Below are 20,512 nucleotides of genomic sequence, written 5' to 3' on the forward strand. Positions count from 1 at the left end.
TGTACTTAGATTTCACAAGTAAAGATAATTCCCATTTCCCTCAGGATTATTTCCTGAGGTGAACATGTGTTTGTTGGGTCAGCATCCCCTTTTCGGGGGAACTGCCTTCCCCTTCGTGGATACAGTGGGAGTCAAGTCAGGCAGTTAACCCAAGCTGAGGCCATCAGTTCCTTTTCAGAGAACTGCAGATTTGAGCTGAGATGATCTAAACTCAGTTTGCCCACTCTCCTGACTGGAGCCATAAACCCTGAAGCTTTGGGGAGGGCATGTCCTGCCAGGTGCACCAGGAAGTAGATGAGGCCTGGAAGAGGAGGGGAGAGAGAACAAGATACCAAGACAAACAAGCAAAAACCAACCAACCAACCAACAAAAACCCCAGTGTGGAAACTTGCATGTCAAAGAATAGAGAAATAACATAGTAAATTTGGTTCTGTTCACTGGATGGAATATTATACTGCTGTGAGAAGTTATAATTTTGAAAACTGGCAGTGTGAAAAGTGCTTTTGATAGAAGAAATATTACATAGTATTGATGATATGCAGTGTCTTGTCATGTCCAGGAGGGGCATGGACTCTGGCCTATCTGGGTTTGAATGCTAACCTTGATACTTTCTGGCTGAGGGTTTTTAGTTTAGTTACTTTACTTTTCTGAGCCTCATTTCTTCTCTATAAATAGGATATTTACCAGTAAGTTAGTTGAAAAATTATATAAAATTATATATGTAATGAGCCTATGACATTTTTAATTATTGTTGGTATGTAAGTAAAGCATGTGGATTATGATTATAACTATATATATTGAGGTAGACCAGGAGAGAATACTGGAAATGATAGTTGTGTTAGGGTGATAAAATCATATTTTAGATTTTATGTAATTTCTTTTTAGAATAAAAAAGTTTAAGGAAATGATTTACCTATTCAGGTAAAAAATATGATTAATAACTTTGGAACCCCCAAATTTTGTTACAGTGGGATTTTGTTAGGATACGTTATTAGACACCGTATTCCAAAATTTCAGAAGCTGAAAATTAAATAATTGATGTTCAGACTCTTTCATAAATTCGTAAATAAAAAGAAATCTCTGAATCCAAAGAGAAAGGGGGCATTTACATATCTTCGTTGCCCCTTTTCCTTAGTTTCTTCATTATAGTGGGGTAGGGTGAGTGTATGTATATACATGGATCTATGTGTGTTCCGGGGAGCAGCTCTAGTATTCACAAGAGCTTTTCCCCACTCCTCTAGGAGAGTGGGAATATTAGAAATGAAGAATAAGGGAAGCCACCTGAGGTAAATTTAAATTATGTCCTCTGCTTAAAAGCAGATTAAATTATGAATGTAGATAGTAAGGCATCTTAAGTTAAAGGTGGGAAGAAAACAGGGACTAGAGAAATAGAATTATACGTATAGTACTCTTTCTTGAAGGAGCCCTGGTGGAGCAGTGGTTAAGTGCTCAGCTGCTAACCAAAAGATTGGCGATTTGAACTCACTGGCCGCTCCCTGGGAGAAAGATATGGCAGTCTGCTTTTGTAAAGATTACAGCCTTGGAAACCCTATAGGTTAGTTCTACTCTGTCCAATAGCGTCACTGTGAGTCAGAATTGACTTGATGGCAGTGGGTTTTTTGGTTTACTCTGCCTTAAGAAATTATTGTGATCTAGTGAACAAATATTGTCAATATGGGCTACCCACTGAGTCATAAAAGTAGTTTTGTTATATGGAACTCTTCTTAATTATGACTGTCTTTTTAAAAAATGTATTGCTTTAAATATTTCAGGAGCCACTGGAAGTGGGGAAATGGTCTGTACAATATGTCAAGAAGAGTATTCAGAAGCTCCCAATGAAATGGTTATATGTGATAAGTGTGGCCAAGGTAAACATTGATTTCTTTTAATCTCTTGGAAAAGGTTTGTTACATACTTAATGCTCCTGTTGAAGATTAACAACAAAAAAATACTTTATGTTGGTAATTTGAAGCAATTACCCTATTTCTTTTTTTTTTTTGTATCATTGTAATTAATGTAGGAAAAGAGAATACTAAAATGCGTTCTTGAAATTGTGTTGCAGTGTTTATGAATAAAATAGAATTGCTTTGTGCTTTTTTTGATATTAAGGATATCATCAATTGTGTCACACACCTCATATTGATTCCAGTGTGATTGATTCAGATGAAAAATGGCTCTGTCGACAGTGTGTTTTTGCAACAACAACAAAGGTATCTTTTAAGTGTTTGGGCTAAAGCCCTAAGTGGAATTTGTAAGGCAGTTTCAATACTTAATGCTTTTGTATATTGAAAGCTCATTTGAATGAAATGAGCAATCAGTGCTGGGTAGAAAGAGGTACTGTTTATTGTTTGACTAATGATGCTTAAGTGACAACTATTCTTGCTCTTATTTTATGATAGTGGTTTTAGAATTGGGACAGTAATTTGAAAGAAAAGTCAACAAAATAAAGATTATTATTAATCAAATAATTTGTGATATAGAAATTTAGAATGGAAATGTCTTCAGAAACGTTAAAGAAATTTTTAAGTTATAGCATTGTATTTAAAATTTTAGCCTTCACTCTTTTCAAAAATTTTTTTCTGTCTAATATAGAGGGGTGGTGCACTTAAGAAAGGACCAAATGCCAAAGCATTGCAAGTCATGAAGCAGACATTACCCTATAGTGTGGCAGACCTTGAATGGGATGCAGGTCATAAAACCAATGTTCAGCAGTGTTACTGCTATTGTGGAGGCCCTGGAGAGTAAGTAAATACAATTATTTAATGTTTTTTAAATAAATTTTATTTTCTTACATTGTTTATTTTTTTTATTGATTGTGGTGAGAGTGTTGGTGAAGTGTAAATGCATAAAACCATCAGTAAAGAAAATAAGCGGGAATAATTTTACCATCATTTTTCACCCCCTCCCCCCAAAAATTCTCATCTAGTTTTTTATCATATCCATATATTTTAAAAATCGCATTGTAATAAGTCTGGTTATTCTGAAAACTGACAGTGAATTGTAAATATTTGTATACCTCATAAAATAAACTATGTTGTTGTTGTTAGGTGCTGTTGAGTTGATTTTGACTCAGCGACTCCATGTGAAAGAGTATAACTGCCCCATAGGGTTTTCTAGGTTGTAATCTTGACAGGAGCAGATCGCCAGGTCTTTCTTCCATGGAGCCACTGGGTGGATTTGAGCCAACAACCTTTAGGTTAACAGCCAAGCACTTTACCGTTGAGCCACCAGGGCTCCTTAAACTATAAGTCAAAAAAACAAAAACAAAAAAACCAAACCCGTTGGCTGTCAAGTTGATTACAACTCATAGCGACCCTATAGGACAGAGTAGAACTGCCCTGTAGGGTTTCCAAGGAGCAGCTGGTGGATTCTAACTGCCGACCTTTAGGTTAGCAGCCAAGCTCTTAACCACTGTGTCGCCAGGGCTCCCCATAAACTATAGAAGGAAATAATTTACTGCAGAGGCCTACTTCCGCAGTTACTTAGTTTGATTGAATCTCATATTTATTATGGTTGACCATTTACAAACGGGTGCCTTTTATATTATTATTTGAATGGATGAGTTAGAAACTGAGTTTGGTTAAACCATAGAACCAAGCAGGGCTTTCTCACACATTAATTAGAGAATCTTACTCTTTTCTCCTACATAATTCCATTTATTATGAGTAGGCATAGATCATTTTCAGAAGAAAATACCAAATAATTTCTTTTCTAAGTTTTTAACTGAAAAAATGTCCCATCCAGATACCAGGGAATTGTAATGGGAGTCATATATCGAAATGAGACCTGATAACCAGGGTATTTAAACTTTAACCAGAGTATTTGAGCTTTAACAATAAGCACATGCTCTCGTTTGTGTGTGTGTGTGTGTGTGTGTGTGTGTGACAGTGTGTGCATGCATGTGTGTGGTTTTCTTTCTTGCTTAGGACTCCTAGCTGCTTTGATAGACACCAGACAGTTGTCATAAATTATTACCTAGCAAGGTTATAAAAGGAAACATTTGAAATTGACCATTTCAGTTAATAATGCATCCACAATTAGAACTGTAGTTTTATTTATCTTTATCATTAAATGTTTGCTGAATAAATGAACCAAAGTTCTAAATTAAGAGTGTTTAAAAATTTACCTTTAATTTCTAACCATGGATCCTAGTTCTGCCCTTTGGAACTAAGTGAATATATTTACTCGTCACTTACCGACTATCTTGTTTTCCAGTGTTTTGCATTTACGACCATGTTAAAAAATCTACTATCCTACTATCTAGTTTTTCTGGTTTCAGGCTAGAAGAGACCGTGATTTATGTGGGCTGTTAGTCCTGTGGACTAGTTTCTTCTTTGAGTCTTTGGTTTCCTTCGTTCTCTTTTGCTTCAGATGAGTAGATACCAATAGTTGTATCTTAGACAGCTCCTCACAAGCTTTGAAGACCCTAGACACTACTCACCAAACTAGGATGTAGAACATTATGAATTATGTTATGCCAGTTTACTGAATTGTCCCACGATACTATTATCTGAAGCCTTTTCATCCAGTAAACCAATCCCTCGAGGTGTTTGGGTATGTCCTAGAAAGTCTCTGTAACTGTGCCCCCTTTGTGCTTGTATATATGTGAACATATATGCAGCACACAGAAAGACGTATATACGTGTGCCTACAGGTACACCTATAAATGCACGTGCATATACTAGCATATGCCTTCCTATACATTATATGCATTCATATCTACCTATGTAACCACACGTTTTTTGGCTGTTATTACTGTTGTTGCAAAATGGTATATGATAATATTTCCCAAAATTATCCGTTTTTCTTGCATACTTCTTAGTGTCTTCATTTACCTTGGACATGTTCTGCAGACTTCACCCATATTTGGTATTACCTTTCCCATCAACAAAAATAACAAGTGTCTACTATCTGGAAAGTGATTCCCCCTCCCTTCACCTCCCATCCCTGATAACCATCAAAGAATGTTGTTCCCTATGTGTATACCTATTCTTGACTTTTTATAACACTGTGACCATACAATATTTGCTATTTTGTGATTGACTTATTTAACTCAGCATAATGTCCTCTGGGTTCATCCGTGTTGTATATATTTATACACACAGACACATATATATTTAATATTAGTGAAGAACTTAACATTTAACCCAATTTAAGTTGTGTTATTGGTTTCTTATGTGTTTCTCATCAGACTCTACGCTTCTTTAGTGTCCAGGCATGGACCAGTAACTTGAAACTTGCAAGGCAGTGCTGAGTGGCTGTAGAACCAGAGCAGATCTCTGTACCATGTAGTGGGAGGACAGAGGCTTTATAGTGCTGGTGGACAATAGTGGCTCCATGCCAGGGGCTTACATAAGAGTGCAAACTTTAGTGAACTAGCAGACCATGTGGGGGTGCCCATGTTCAGCCTTACAAGGCCCGTTTCCCCTTTGTTTAGTATAGGATGCTGTCTAGGAGAATACTGGGATGTAAGAGGTATTTAATGATGAAACCATGAATTAATAAATATATAAATAAATGAATTTTTAGTTCTTCATTCTACTTAGTCTCTGATCTTATCATTCATGATCTTTAAGCAGCACAAGTTTAGGAACTGTGCCTGATATTGCTAACCAGTCTACCTTCAACTTGCAGCAGAGTACCCGGAACGTAGTTTTAGTATTCACTAAACATTGTTGATTGAATGACCTGCTTTATAGCAATCTCCTTGTCTTTGCCTATGTATGGCTTAAAATTAATGTGGGCATTACTTGTTGAGCAAAAGAATTATTGGAAGAAAAGACATTATTTGGATGACAAATAAAGATACCAACCTATCAAAACCATGTACTAACTAAAAAGAAGGGATGGCCTTCTTAGCTGAAGATTCCGTTTTAGCTTCTTCAGGTATCTGAAACAGAACTGTAAACAAATCCTGTCACAAAGCCTTTTTACACGTGGGAGAGTCAGATTAGATGTATAATTAATGTTAACAGAATTTATTTATTAAATTGCAAAACTCCTTTCCTTTTTATAATTATAATGGACAAGAATAATAAAACACAGGATATGAAATGGAATGATCATACTGTGAAAACTGCCGAAGGCCATTTGGTATATGGACAATCAGCTGTACAATGTTAATGACCTTTGAGGGTGAGCTCTTATAGAATATAGAGAATTGACGTGATAAAACCCCAGATTAGTGTTTTGAGAGAGATCCTTTACTGATGCAGGAGCCAGGCACTTGTTGCCTAGAAATAGTAGATGTATCTTTCAGAGACTTACAAGTTCCCATGGAAAAAAAGAGAGAAAAACCCACTGCCATTGAGTAGGTTGATTCTTAGTGACCCTATAGGACTGGGTAGAACTGCCCCATTGGGTTTCCAAGGAGCAGCTGGTAGATTCAAACTGCCAGCCTTTTGGTTAGCAGCTGTAGCTCTTAACCCCTGGACTACCAGGGCTCCGTAAAGGGATGAAATGGTTGATATTACCAGCATTTCTGGAAAAAAATTATTTAACACTAAGTTATAGTAGAAATGTGATTCTTTAATCAAACGTATATTCTGGATAATGCCACTTTTTTTTTTTTTAAATGAACCATTTACCTCATCACAAAGCAGTAATTTTAATCTGAAATTTTTCTTATAGCTGGTATTTAAAGATGCTGCAGTGCTGCAAATGTAAGCAGTGGTTTCATGAGGCTTGTGTACAATGCCTTCAAAAGCCAATGCTATTTGGAGACAGGTGAGAAGGGCATTTGAACTTTACTGATTGAGTTTTATAACTTTTTTTTTTATCACGGTTATGTTTGTGGTTTCAGATTTCTAAAAATAGTCATAACAGTGACTTGTAAAGGAGATCACCTCAGAAGGAAAGTATTAAATAATATACTTGTTTTTGTTGTTAGGTACCATCACGTCAATTCCGACTCATAGCAACCCTGTAAAACAGAGTAGAACTGCCTCATAGGGTTATCATGGCTGTAATCTTTATGGGAATAGACTGCCACATCTTTCTCCTGCAGGCGCTGACCTTTCTGTTAGCAGCCAAGCACTTAACTATTGTACCACCGGGGCCCCAAATAATATACTTAAAATACATATAATTTTTGTGCTTTTGGATATTATTCCAGAAAGCTTTTATGTAATTGATTAGTGATTATATTTGCTCCCATTGTCCCACAGTGCTCCAAACTATTCTCATGGGTCTCTTTATTTCAAGAACCTTAAAAGAATCTCACAACAGTGAATTGGGTAAGGCAGTTGATACAGGTACAACTTATCCCTTAGATCTAAAGAATTTCTAAAAGCAGACCTAATGTGCTTGTCTTAATTAAGATAACGTGGTATAGCCGAGAGATCGGTTAATTATGGAGGCATATTAACCTGTATTTGAACTCTGAAGGTCTCTGTTGTTGCTTTCGTTAGTTGTCCAGTCTATTTCAATTCATGGTGACCCCGTGTATCCAGAGTAGAACTGCTCCATAGGATTTTCAAGGCTGTGACCTTTCAGAAGCAGATTACCATGCCTGTCTTCTAGATGCCTCTGGGGGGTTCGAACCACCAGCTTTTTGGCTAGTAGTCAAGCTCTTAACCGTTTGCATCACCCAGGCATTCCTCTGAAGATCTCTTTCCCCCAGATACGAACTGTTACATTGTTTGTTATTAGAAAAGAAATTTCTTAAGTTACAGACAGTATCATAATTTAGATTATCTTTTGCTCTATATTCAGTGTCCTGTAGTCAGTTGTAGGATAATTCATACATACCCTCATTACTCAAAATATATTCAACTTTTTCTTCTTCCTTAGGTTTTACACATTTATTTGCTCTGTCTGCAGTTCTGGACCAGAATACCTCAAACGTCTACCATTACAATGGTAAGTGCCAATATTTCTTTTAAGAAAAAAAGAGCCATATTCTTAAGCCTGCAAGATGAAAGCTTTTTTTATACATTTATTTAAAAAAAAATTATTGGCTTAAATAAAATGTTCATTTCTATGGCTAGCTTTATTTCTTTTCTTTCATTTATCCCCAAGTCTGATGTCATCTTCACTAAGGATTATCTAGTTTTTTTGCTAAATTGATAAGGCTGTTCGTTGTTGAATAGCATAAATGTAACTTTAAAACATCTTTTAGACTTCCAGAATTTTTACTCATGTTTCCAGTTCTTTGGGGCCTTAAAAATAGCATACAATAGAAAAGACAGCGCTTGTATTAAAAAAACTGCCTATTTCTGCTTCAGTGTAGTAATTCTTAGGCATGGGAAGGGTGCTGCATTTTGGAGATTTATTAATAAAATATTTATAGTAAGTAGTTACAAATTTTTGTGAAGTATTTTATTTATTTTAGGAACAGATGAGATTTAACTCATCAATCAGATAGAATAGTCTATTAGAGTATGTACTTAATGTAAGTAGTGAAAAGCAGAAATTTTGATTAGTTTTTGGTTATAAGCTATTTTTTCTTAGATCCACTTTGCATTTTAATACTGAATTCTGTTATCTTTTAGTTTATAATTCAGGATAAGCAAACGTTTAATGTTTTCCAATTATTTTCATATATAGTGATTTATTGAAGTGAATTTGACTTAAAATATTGACCCTCTCTTCACCTAAATGGAGCTCTGGTGGCACAGTGATGAAGAGCTCAGCCGCTAACCAAAAGGCTGGCAGTTTGACTCCACTAGCCGCTCCTTGGAAACCCTACGGGGCAGTTCTGCTCTGTCCTATAGGATTGCTGTGAGTCTGAATTGACTCTGTGGCAATTGGGTTTTTTGGTTTTCACCTAAGTATTTCACTGTGAGTTTTTAATTACTGGTTTTAGTTAGAAATTATGTGATTTTGTAACAATAACTAAATAAATAAATAATAAATAAACTAAATAAATAAACTTCGTTTATTTTTGGATTTCAGGGTAGATATAGCACACCTATGCCTTTACAACCTAAGTGTTATTCACAAGAAGAAATACTTTGATTCTGAACTTGAGCTTATGACATACATTAATGAAAACTGGGATAGATTGCACCCTGGAGAGGTAAGTGGTCTTAGAGCTAACTTCATTAGCTATTTGATATTTTTGTTTTGCTTTTGTTAAAAACAACTAAGTTACATATTTAAGTCATATGTCTAAACAAAATTTTGGTTTTGGGTCTGTGGAGAGATAACTTTGATAAGGATTATCAGGAACAGTCCTCATCCTACTTTGTGTGTTGCCTGTTAGCTCTGGAAAAATTTACAAGAAGGAAGTAAATTACTTGATACTTCCATTTTCTGAAGTAAGAATCATTATAATTAAAGTTAGTAGGGAGAGAGAAATCTTTAGGATTGTGTATCTTACTCATGGTTCTGCCTCCTTTTCTTCTAAGTTTTCTGTAAACTTAGAGATATAACCAATACTCTTCTTTCCTGTTTTATTGGTTATAATCTATATATACCTCCCTTATATACTTTTGACTTCCAGGAATGATGGGATCCAGTAGTAGTGTTAGAATAATGAATTGTAAAAGTGAAACTATCTCCCCTATTCTGACAACATCTTATTCTGCTTTTCATTTGCAAAGTTTATAACCACCTATGCTAACTTACAAAAAAGTTTTTAAAGGAATATAACCATAATGAATGTTCATTGAAGATTTCGAAACTATAGAATAGCACAAAGAAGAAAGTAACTAGAATAAGTTTAATAGCTATCTTGTTTTCAGCTTTTATTTAGAATTATTAGAATACAGATATTAACTGCTCTTAGATCAAAACAAAAAAATTTGTTTTGTAATACGTTGAATTAGATGTGTGAATTTTAGTCCTACATTACTTTTTGAGGAAAAAATGGTGCAAACTTATTTGAAGTTTAGAGAGAATTTCTGCGTTATTGTGGCTTTTAGACATGAGGCAGTTTGTAATATTCGTATCAAATAGCATATAAATGTTTCTTTGTTGTTTTGGGGTTTTAAGGGAGAGCATAATGCACATTTATTTGAAAGTTGGTGGTAGATTAGCTGCATAAAATAAAGCAGATACTGCAGAATTCTTAGGTTTTAAAATCTGGGCTACTATTGAAACTCAGTGTTTTGAGTGTTAGAAATTGGAGTATTAAACTTACTCTTAAGTTTTCTGTTAAATCTTTGTCATTTTTCAGATGAAGTTTGAGAGAAAGTGAATGACTTGTACATCTAATAGATTTTAATAAACCGATTAGTGATAAGAAAAATTAAGAATAAGGCACTGGTAGCCATAGTGTTCTTTAATGTCATCTTACTAATTAATCCTGTCAGTATATTCATTTTAGAATGTTTTCTTTCTAGTACATGATTCTTTCAGCACTATATTTGCAGATACATCTAAATACCTGTTAGTACATTTTGTGTTTCACATGATGAAATTCTGCAGTAGTTACTTGATGTAGAGTGGGTACACATGTAAAAAGTCAAACAGTGTTTTAATTCAAATGCTGTCATTCTCTGTTAAAATTTAAATTTTAATGTTTAGATTTTGTTTAAGAGGCTGAAAATATTAAACAATAAAATGCATAAATAATCTAATTTCAGAAAAGAGTTCAATTTGTGAATTTCAGGTAGCTCAGCTCCAGCTGAACTTCAGTACTAGATACATGTTTCCATTTTTTTCTAGCCTGTGAGGTGTTATCTTAGAAATAAGAAACTTTAATTGATTATTCTTTGCCAATGTATAAATGTTTCTCTTTTTATTAAAAAATGATTACAGTCTAATAGAACTTTACAACAGAAAAGCTTTACCTTTTTAAAAGAGTGTTTCTATTTCTTTGAGCCATCAAATTTATTATTAGAACAAGTGGCTTTTTAATCATTTCTCATTCTGCTTTCTTCTGCATTAAAATAGGAAAATATTCAGATTTTTAGTTTGTTCATCCCATCCTCGGACTGGTTAATGATAGTTGGAAGTTCAGGTTTTAATTCTGTGTATGAATGTCTTCCATCTTTATACTATATTTAGAATTGGGCAAGATTTTAATAAAGAGATCATAAAATTTATACCAGTCTATAATGTTTATTGAATGTTTTTTATTTAATTTACTTTTAAATGTTTGTGATAATGGAAACAAATACAAAGAATCATTCCAGGATATTCACTAGGTGGTGCAAACAGTTAATGTGCTCGACTCCTAACCGAAAGGCTTGGCTATCTACTTCCTTAAAAATCACCCATTGAAAACCCTATAGCATGATTCTACTCTGACACACATGGGATTGCCATGAGTCAGAATTGACTCTGCAACTTATTCCCTTGCCCTCCCCCCGAATACTTAAACAGTATGTCTTTGATTAATTGAAATGGAAATTGAATTTTGTCACTACTTACCCAAATTTAGGTTAACAAAAGCAAATTTTATTTATATTTTTGTTGAAAATCTTTTACAAAATAGCATTACTCACTTTCAAGACATGGGGAGAATAGTATATGCTCAGAATATTATTATTGGTTAATTGAGTACCTTGGAGTACTCAAGAATAAGTTTGAACATCAGTTCTTATTATACATAGTACGGATTATATGGTATATGAACTTGTTCTAAGTTTCTTCTAAAAAATGAAACAACAGAACAATAGTTATGTTGTGGTTTTACTTTATTTTAAATGTAGAGTCCCACCTGTCCAGATAAAAGAAATAAATATTGTGATATTGTGAGAAGTTGATTGAGATTTTTATGGCATTTTGCTCAGGAATATATAATAGATACCTGGTCACAGGGACATTTATCCATATTTACCATTCCCAGGCTGAACTATGACTTAAAAATTTTACATATGAGCATATGATGACACTGGCTAAACCTTAATGGTGCTTAGCAACTATATTTTGGAAGCCTAATCTGAAATATATGTTTAGGTTTCTAGTTATGTGGTGTAATCTTATATTAACCCACTGATATTCTGTTTAGTATATTGTCCTCTATTTTTTTATTGTCATAAAGTAAATACTGAGACTTCTCCTAATAGCAAAAGGTAGTCTTAAGAATATTAAACTTCTTTTAGAGGTGATATCCTTTCATACCGAAAGGCAGCTCTAACATTTATGTATCATATATTTTCTTCTTAGTTGACTATTTTACAGAATTGCTGTGAAGAGAAGCTAAAACTTGAATACTATGTTAGAAGATCAAGATAGTTTTATACCATGCTTCATTATGTCAGGTTTTTTTTTTTTCTTTTTTTTTCCCCTTTTAACACCTTTGAGATTTGGTGCCTTATAATATAATCTGAGTGTTTGAGGAAACTACTGTGTTTGGAAATATTTTCTTTGAGATAGTAAAAATATATAATGTAATGTTTGAGAACCATATAAAGGTTGCTGAAGATTTTTATTTAGAATTAGGTTTTATCACTGTTGTACCGGATTGCTTTTGGGAATTTAAAGTGAGATGTTAATACTTTTCGGAATCTGCCTGTTGTCATTTGTCTTTGATTCCTAATGTGATTTGAAATCCTAGTTATGTAAGAACAGCCTACTTTTAACTGTAGTCTTAAATTTTAAAAACTCAAAGGTTGGTAGCAGAAGAATGTATTGAGTGCTACCTTACTTTTGAGGAAGGTGGAGAGAAAAGCATAGATAAAACTCGAATGAAATACTGTGACAGAAATGGTATTTTGGCTAGAGAAAAATGTAGTATAATGGAGATGGTATAATACTTTTAAATGAAAATCTGGTTCAACAGCGTATACTTGGGACCTTGACTGTTAATATGTTAACATAAGGTATATAGTTTGGCAAACATTACTTAAGCTATTGACATACTTAAACCTAGGTTGCATGGAACTCAATATTGGTAATTGAAGGGTGTATTTTATTAAAGGGAAGAGTAATACTATACATAGTAGTAGTTATTTCTGTATAGAAATATAAAACCTGAAAGTAAAAGCATGGTGTGGGAATAGTGTATAGATAATTATTCTGTTGAAGATATACACTATATATATATTCTGTTGAAGATATATACTGTAAAACTCATGGCCAGGTGAAAGGCCTAGAATATGATGTTGTAATACAGATTTTTCTGATTTAGACTATAATCTTTGTACTCTTTGCAAAATACAGAGTCCTTGACCTCTTTATACGAGTTGAAGTGTACAGTCCTATGAAAATAGTCCTGGAGTGCTAAAGAATCCTTCAGATAAAATTTCTGAGAAACCATGGAAAATAAGTACTAAAAGAGAAGAGAGAGTTAATTGTAATTTTCAAAAGTGAAAAGAAGTGTGTTTGAGAAATTACCAGGTCGGTTTTGATGTTGATTGTCAGCAGAATTGCAGAGATTTTTCAAATACATGGTTTATGAAGATTTAAAAAGGAATAAAGAAAAACACCTATTAGAATAACTTATGTTAAATACCCTGATTTTGTTTTTTTAGATGATTAGTAAGACTTTGATGTGTCAGCTATGGGCATGGTGTAGACATAGTATTACTTTCAAATAAGATATGGAAATGTGAACTGTTTAAACATTAAATGGATTTGTAACTACGTGGTTAAATAGCAGTAACAAAAGCAGTGAATGTCTTGGAAACATTCTTGAGAGAGATTCTTATGGAGAGCCACAGGGTCTTTTGTCTTTACCTTCAATTCAAGGATGACAGAATTAAGAGAAAAGATTGTCTGGAACATTGAGCTAAAAACAATGAACTCAACCAGTTACAAAATTCTACTTTTAGACTTAAACAAACACGGTAGTACAGGTGTATGATAGAAGATACTTGGTAGCAGTTTATGTGATAAGATTTCAGAGCTTGGGTAGGAGGTAACCAGGAAGAGGATGGAATTAGTTAACCATAAGCTTAGGTCCCTGGGTGGCACAAACGGTTTGCGCTTGACTACTAACTGAAATGTTGGCAATTTGAACCATAAGCTTAATATGAAATAATCATGTGATATGGCTGCTAAAAACTTTAATCTTATACTTAGACATGGTAGCTACTGTCAGATATTTGAAGAGCTCTCTTGTAAAAGAGGAAATAGAAGAATTGCAAGGGTAGAAGGTTTTGTCTACCTATGGAATTGGCTTCTTCAGTAGGTGACTCATCAGCTTTATTAGTGGAAATATATTAGCCAAGGTTGAATGCCTCTACTGTAAAAGTATTTGCAATATTGGGTCGAAAATTAAGTGGACACCTAGGGTCTCTTTCAAGCCGTAAAGTCTGATTCTATTGTTTCTCATTTAATAGAAATTTTCTATTTTTGGACACTTCAGAAATTACAGGAGAAGGATGTGGTGTAGAGGAATGAGCACCGAACTGTCCCATCTCATAATTTTTTTTTGTTAGCACCCAACACACCTGGCACATGATGGGCTCTTGGTGAATGTTGAATGAATGAACTTAGCATCACTGCATTCAGTGAATTTGAGCAGTTATTTAATCTTTCTATCTGTTAACTCACCTGTAAAATAAGGAGAGTTGGAGTAAAGACTATAAGTGTCCTCTACCGCCAACATTCTGTTTGGCAGGTTTTTTTGTTTGTTGCTGTTTTCACTTGAAGCAGTTCTAAGGCTTGGGAGTTTTAATTGGTAAAGAACATGCTGGCTGTAATTTGGAAAGTCAACTGTGATATTTTTGGAAGCTTTTAAAAAATATTTTTGCTCTTTTATAATTTAGAAGCTTTTACTAATAGGGCCTCATCCTTAAACTTTGAAGAAGAGACAGAAATGTCTCTGAGGAGAAGCCTTATTGGAAGGAAATAGAATATTTTCTAGAATTGAATATTTAAATTTTAAAATGGTTTGTGATGATAAAAAATTACTGAGCCATTGTAGGGCTAGCTAGTCTATAACCACTATGAAAATAAAACCCCCAAATTTCACAGTATTTGTAAAAATTAGAGATAATTCATTTATGCTAATATTAGAAATATTGAGAAATCAAACAGTATGTGTTTCTTTTCTTTTTAGACTGCTTCCTAGTGAGATCTAGTGGAAGTTTTTATGGTTGACATTTAAATAATCCTAATGCATTATTTTCCCAGATTATGGAATTTTTAAAAAATTTAATGATAACTAATCATATCTCATTTTTGTAGTCTTTTATAGTTTACAGTTTCTTCACAGATATATATTGTTTGATTTATACAATAAACTAGTAATTAGTATAGGATTTATATTCCCCTCTTTATAGGTGAGAAAATAAGTCTTGAGAGGTTAAATGACTCAGGTCACATAGCTAGTCAGCGAGGACCTGGAATTAGAACTTGGGTCTTTTGATTACCAGTCAGTACACTTTTCCTCTGCATCACATTGCCTCTATCTAGCACCTGTATTTTACTAATTGATGAAATTGTAGTGCATTAAATTGTCTCTTGATACTTCACAGCTGGCAGACACACCAAAATCTGAAAGATATGAGCATGTTCTGGAGGCATTAAATGATTACAAGACCATGTAAGTTGACTTATTTTATGTATCCCTATGAGGGAGACACTTAGTAAGTATAAGGAATAACAGCACTGTTTAAGAATTCTGGGATTGGTATACAGAACTCTAATACATTACATTTTAAACATTTTAATGTCTCATTCTCTTCCGGTGAGAATAAAGCAGTGATGGTTGGAAAAGGGAAGAGCAGTCCTCCTCCTGGAAGTGGTGGGTGGGATGCATATCAGTATCTCCAGAGGAGTTTGGCCTATTCATTTGAAAAAGCATAAATAAGTTGTCTCTATAATACAATCTACTGAAAGTAAATAAAGTCTTCTTAGCTGGTTGGAATATGTAAAAGACGGGAAATATTGTAGAGAATATGGGATTTTAAAAGATTGGCGTCTGTGGTTTTAAGATTAATTATTGCCATCAGTTACAGAAAAGTAGCATTCTGGTCTAAGATTTTGATAATTAAATGATATTGTTTGACATTCTTGTATAGATCTTTGCTTTTTTTTTTAACGAACATATCTACATTTCTTGAAGATATTTTCAAAATGCAATAAAAATATTTTCTCTAAACGTAAATACTGGCTCCAGCCAACTGTAAATTTTTTGTTTGTAAATGGTTTCTGTTTTGAACATGACAGCATTTATTACTAGTGGCTAGACCTGTAGGTCAACTGAAAAAAACCATAAGGTACCTGAGCAATTACTGTACTAGTAAAAATATTTTATGGGACAACTCTGAATTCCAATTTAGGATACCAGAGATACATCTCTTTCTGTTATGGTAAAAATCGGGGCTCCTTTTTACTGATCCTACATAAAAGTAGAACATTCCAAGCAATTGCTAGTGGTTCTTGTGGGCAGGCAGGCTCCGGTAGAGCTAATGTAGATGGGGATGTTTAGGAATAAGGACCCTAAGGATGTAGGGAAGGGGCTAAGGAGTACATTTTTCAAAGGCCCAAGTTCATACTCCACTGAAATAATGCTTTTCTGCACACATGGTGTTACCATGAGTCAATTGACTCGATGACAACTGGTTGGCTCCACAGTATTTCAATTCTAGATAGGGCACATTAAATACTCCTTTATTTTCTGGGCCTCTAGGATTGGTCTCTACCTTCTTTTCCATTGCTATCACCTATGCTTCTGACCAGGTTCTCTCTCCTCACAAATGCACCCTGAAATAGACTTCTTCTTTTCCTAAACCTTTTTTGAGACATTTCTAACAGATGACACTAAAATATGAGAAAATATACTGGGAAGAAAAAGACAACATCCCATGCTCTTCCTCCTTCCTTTAAATAGGTAGATGCCATGTTAAAAAAGAAATGTGGAGATGTGCTCTTCTCCCATCCTGCTGATCCTATCCTCCCTGCTCCCTGCCTGTGCCGCCACCCTTCCCACCCCCAACATTTTCTACTGTGATCTCACTCTGGGGCAAGTAAGAAATAATGAAAGTGAGGGGAAAGAGGAAATTCTTGTAGTGTTGGGTGGGCTTTCATGTATAAGGGCCTTATATCTGAGAGCTATGAGTTAGAGTCTGCCGTGTATATGTGTTCAGTTTTTAAAATTTTAGCTAATTTTTTTAAAAATTTAGGTTTATGTCTGGGAAAGAAATAAAGAAGAAGAAGCATTTGTTTGGGTTGCGAATTCGTGTTCCTCCTGTGCCACCAAATGTGGCTTTCAAAGCAGAGAAAGAACCTGAAGGAACATCCCATGAATTTAAAATTAAAGGCAGAAAGGCATCCAAACCTATATCTGATTCAAGGTAAAAGTTGATCTGTGGCTTAGTTTTTCTCTTTAGTTTATTTGTAACTAAAAATATGTGTTATTTAGTGTCATTAGTATATTTGAAAGTACAAGTGGTAGTTACCCTGATTTGTTTTCCTGTCTTTAATTTCTTGTTGAGTCAAGGTACAAAGAGTTGATGCTAGATGTTTATCTTTTTTTTTTTTTTTCTTTTAGGTCTTTGGCCTTCCAGGAATAGGCCCTATTGATTTTGTTAGCAAACAGCTTAAGTACTGGTCTGTCTATTTGTTTGTTTGTTTTTCATTCATTCATTCATTCAACACGTTTATCGAGCACCTACTTTATTATCTGGATTCTGGGGATACAGTGACTAACAGGACAGACTTTTTTTTTTTTTTTTAACCCTGATAGGATTTACATTATAGTGGGGGAAGAACTGTGATAAACAAAATAAATAGCTAGTGCCATTTAGGAAATAGCATTCTGTTTTAGAGTATACTGGGATGAATAGAGATTGGGGGATCTACTTTAGAAAGGAGGCTTAGGGGAGGCTTCTTTGAGATAGTATTTAAGCTGAGATTTAAAAAATGAGAATGATCTAACAATGGGAAGAACAAAGGCAGAAATACTCTAAGTAGCAGAAATAACAAGTGTGAATGCCCTGAGGCATGTTGTAGGAACTCCCAGAAGATGAGTGTGGTATGAATGAGGGCTAGAGAATAGCATCAGGTGTTGGAAAGGTTGGATGGGGTCTGATTATGTAGATCTCATAAGGAGTTTGAGTTGTTTTCTAGGAATAATAGGGAGCCATTTAAGGATTGTAAGAAGATTTAATTATCTTTTAAATATACTTCTTGGGATGCTGTTTGGAGAATGGGTAGGTATGGACTAAGAATGGAAGCGGGAAAATTAAGACTTGCAGTTGTCAAGGTAAGCGATAGATAATAGTTGCTTGTGCAGGGATAGGTGGTAACAGTACAAATGGAGAGAAAATAAATTGGAGATCTCTTGGAGGCAGAGTTGAATTGAATTTGCTAATGGATTAAATGTATTAAAAGAAAAAGAGGAATCAAGTAAAATGATGCCCAGATTTCTAGCTTGAGCAACTGGTGGGTGGTGGTGTCTTTTATCAAGATATGGAAGAACAGGTTTTGGTAAGGTGAACAAAGAGTTGTTTTTCATACTCATTGAGGTTCATATGAGGGATATTTAAGTGATGATGTGAGATAGGCAGTTGGATATGTAAGTCAGCAGCATAGACGAGAGGTCAGGGCAGGTGATAAAAATTTGGAAGCTGATTTAAAGCCATGAGAATGAATGAAATTACCAGGGGAGCAAGTTGAGAGAGAGGGAGGGAGAGAAGGTGGCTCAGAATAATACGCTGATACTATTTAGAGATCTGAAAGAGGTGAAATAAGCAAAGAAAACTAAGAAATCATCAGTGAGATAGGAGGAAAACCAGGGAAGTTTGGTGTCATGAAAGCCAAGAGGAAGGGAGTGTTTCAAGAAAGATGGGTGTATTAAACTATTGAATACTGCTGAGAGGTGGATTAAGATGAGAGAAAAATGTGTATTGGATAAGGCAACATTTTATTATTAGTGATTTTGACTAAAGCACTTTCTTTGGAGTAGTAAAAATGGAAGTCAGATTGGAGTGTGATTGAATCCAGCACTCCTCGATTTAATGTCAAAGCTGGGCTTTTCCTACAAATAAGACACATGAGCAGATTCAAAACAATAATAATAAAGGAAAAGGGGAAAAAACAAATGTTTAAGAATTCTGAATAAGAAGGGGGAAAGCAGAAAGGGTATATATATAGATGACACTTTGAAGAAATCTCTCTGTGAAGGGAAGTAGTCAAATGGAATAGCAACTGAAGAGGCAGAAGAATAGTCAAGTGATACTTTTTTAATAGATGGGAGTTAATTGAAACCTGTTTCTGTGTGCTTGAAGGAATGATCCAGTGGAGAAGAAGAGGTGGGCATAGGGGATAGAGGAGGTAACTGAAGATATTGTAAAGTCAGTGAGAAGCCAAAAGGAAAGAGTTCTAGAGCCTAAACGGGGAATGGCCTTTGATAGGAGGAGTTCACTCTTCTGTTGAAATGGAATGAAAAAGGAGAAGATGGGTACAGATGCTGGTAGTTTTGTAGGTTTGGCAGTTAGAAGATAACTGAAGTTCTTGCCTGGTGCCTTTATATTCTCAATGAAATACGAGGCAAAAACATCCAAGAGTGAAGAGTTTTACTGAGAGGCGAGTATAAGGGGCAAGTAAAAGATAATGGAAGTTATCTTGGAGAGTTAGAAAATGTAATTACAGAGGGTCAACAGTGCTTCATATCCATCTGAGGTTCAAAGTGGATAGTACTTTAAGTTTCTTTACGTTGCTTACTGTTCTGTCCCTTTCAAGCTTTATCACTAATCCTTTGTGAGCAGTTGCCCACACTATCAGTTAGGAAAAGAGAATTCTACAAACTTACCCTTTTATTCCTATTATGATTTTGTTAGGATGCTCCATTGTTGGTAGCTATCGTTTCCCTCTGGTGTGACTAGGTGAAGATTCAGCTTTCTGTAAAGGTGTCCTCATTTCCTTCTGGGCCCTATGTATGGATTGATCCTTTTAGTCTGAATACTTTTTTTAGTCCAGGTTTTCTTTATAATTATTATGTTGATCATCTTTCAGAAACAATAAAATGGGCATACACACCCAATCCATCTTAACCTTGAAACTTGATTTTAGTTCTAGTTCTGTTTCGTTCCTCTAGCTCTCCTCCTTTCTCTGTGCCTTTTGTGTTTACATCTTTATTCCGCAACCTTAATTTGGTGTGTGGAGGGATAAGGTCTTTCCTGATTTCTCCATTCAACTATTTTTAGCCTATTACATAGTATTGTTCCCTTTCCTTGTTTTTAAATTGAATTTTTGTGGATAACTTTCTCATAGCACTTAGCCCAATTTATTAGCCTGCTTGTATGTACATTTGTCACTTTCTAGCTATATTGTGAGCCCCTTAGCACAGGGAACATCTTTGTATCCCTATTATCTAATATCCCTGTTACATGGTACATAGTGTTTATTCAATAAATGAATAGATGTGTTCTTTATATTGCTGTTTGCCCTTTTCTTCTTCCCTTCTATTAGAATTGTCCCTGACTGTTGCATTTTCCCCCTTTCTATATTTCAGAAATGGTTTTCTAGGTCTTTCTAATTTTGCGCTTTGAATGACACCTGCCCAATATGAAGGATTCCTTCCTTTTTCCTCTGCCATTTTGGGTTTCATTCACTTTCTGATAGAATCATTCAGGAATCCATATATGTTATCTCTAAAGGGAGCCTCTATTGATAGCTACTGTAACATAAATAGTTCTGGCTCCATGAGGTTAAGTGCTAAATTCATAAT

General features: G+C 34.7%; 1 protein-coding gene across 6 annotated transcripts in view; it reads left to right on the plus strand.

Moving 5' to 3' along the window:
- The window catches only part of MTF2 (metal response element binding transcription factor 2), a 65,103-nt gene that overhangs the window by 41,715 nt on the left and 2,876 nt on the right, over window positions 1–20,512 (plus strand). For 5 of the 6 annotated variants that reach the window (XM_004378745.2, XM_004378748.2, XM_023733442.1 and 2 more), the window contains 8 exons: window positions 1,773–1,868; window positions 2,110–2,210; window positions 2,593–2,741; window positions 6,631–6,726; window positions 7,792–7,860; window positions 8,896–9,019; window positions 15,315–15,382; window positions 16,965–17,135. In XM_004378745.2, the coding sequence (XP_004378802.1) occupies window positions 1,773–1,868; window positions 2,110–2,210; window positions 2,593–2,741; window positions 6,631–6,726; window positions 7,792–7,860; window positions 8,896–9,019; window positions 15,315–15,382; window positions 16,965–17,135 (874 nt within the window). The remainder of the gene's footprint in view (window positions 1–1,772; window positions 1,869–2,109; window positions 2,211–2,592; window positions 2,742–6,630; window positions 6,727–7,791; window positions 7,861–8,895; window positions 9,020–15,314; window positions 15,383–16,964; window positions 17,136–20,512) is intronic. The other variant, XM_023733443.1, reaches the window with a different exon arrangement.

This window comes from Trichechus manatus, unplaced genomic scaffold, assembly GCF_000243295.1.
Source record: "Trichechus manatus latirostris isolate Lorelei unplaced genomic scaffold, TriManLat1.0 scaffold00058, whole genome shotgun sequence".
NCBI classification, from domain to species: Eukaryota; Metazoa; Chordata; class Mammalia; order Sirenia; family Trichechidae; genus Trichechus; species Trichechus manatus.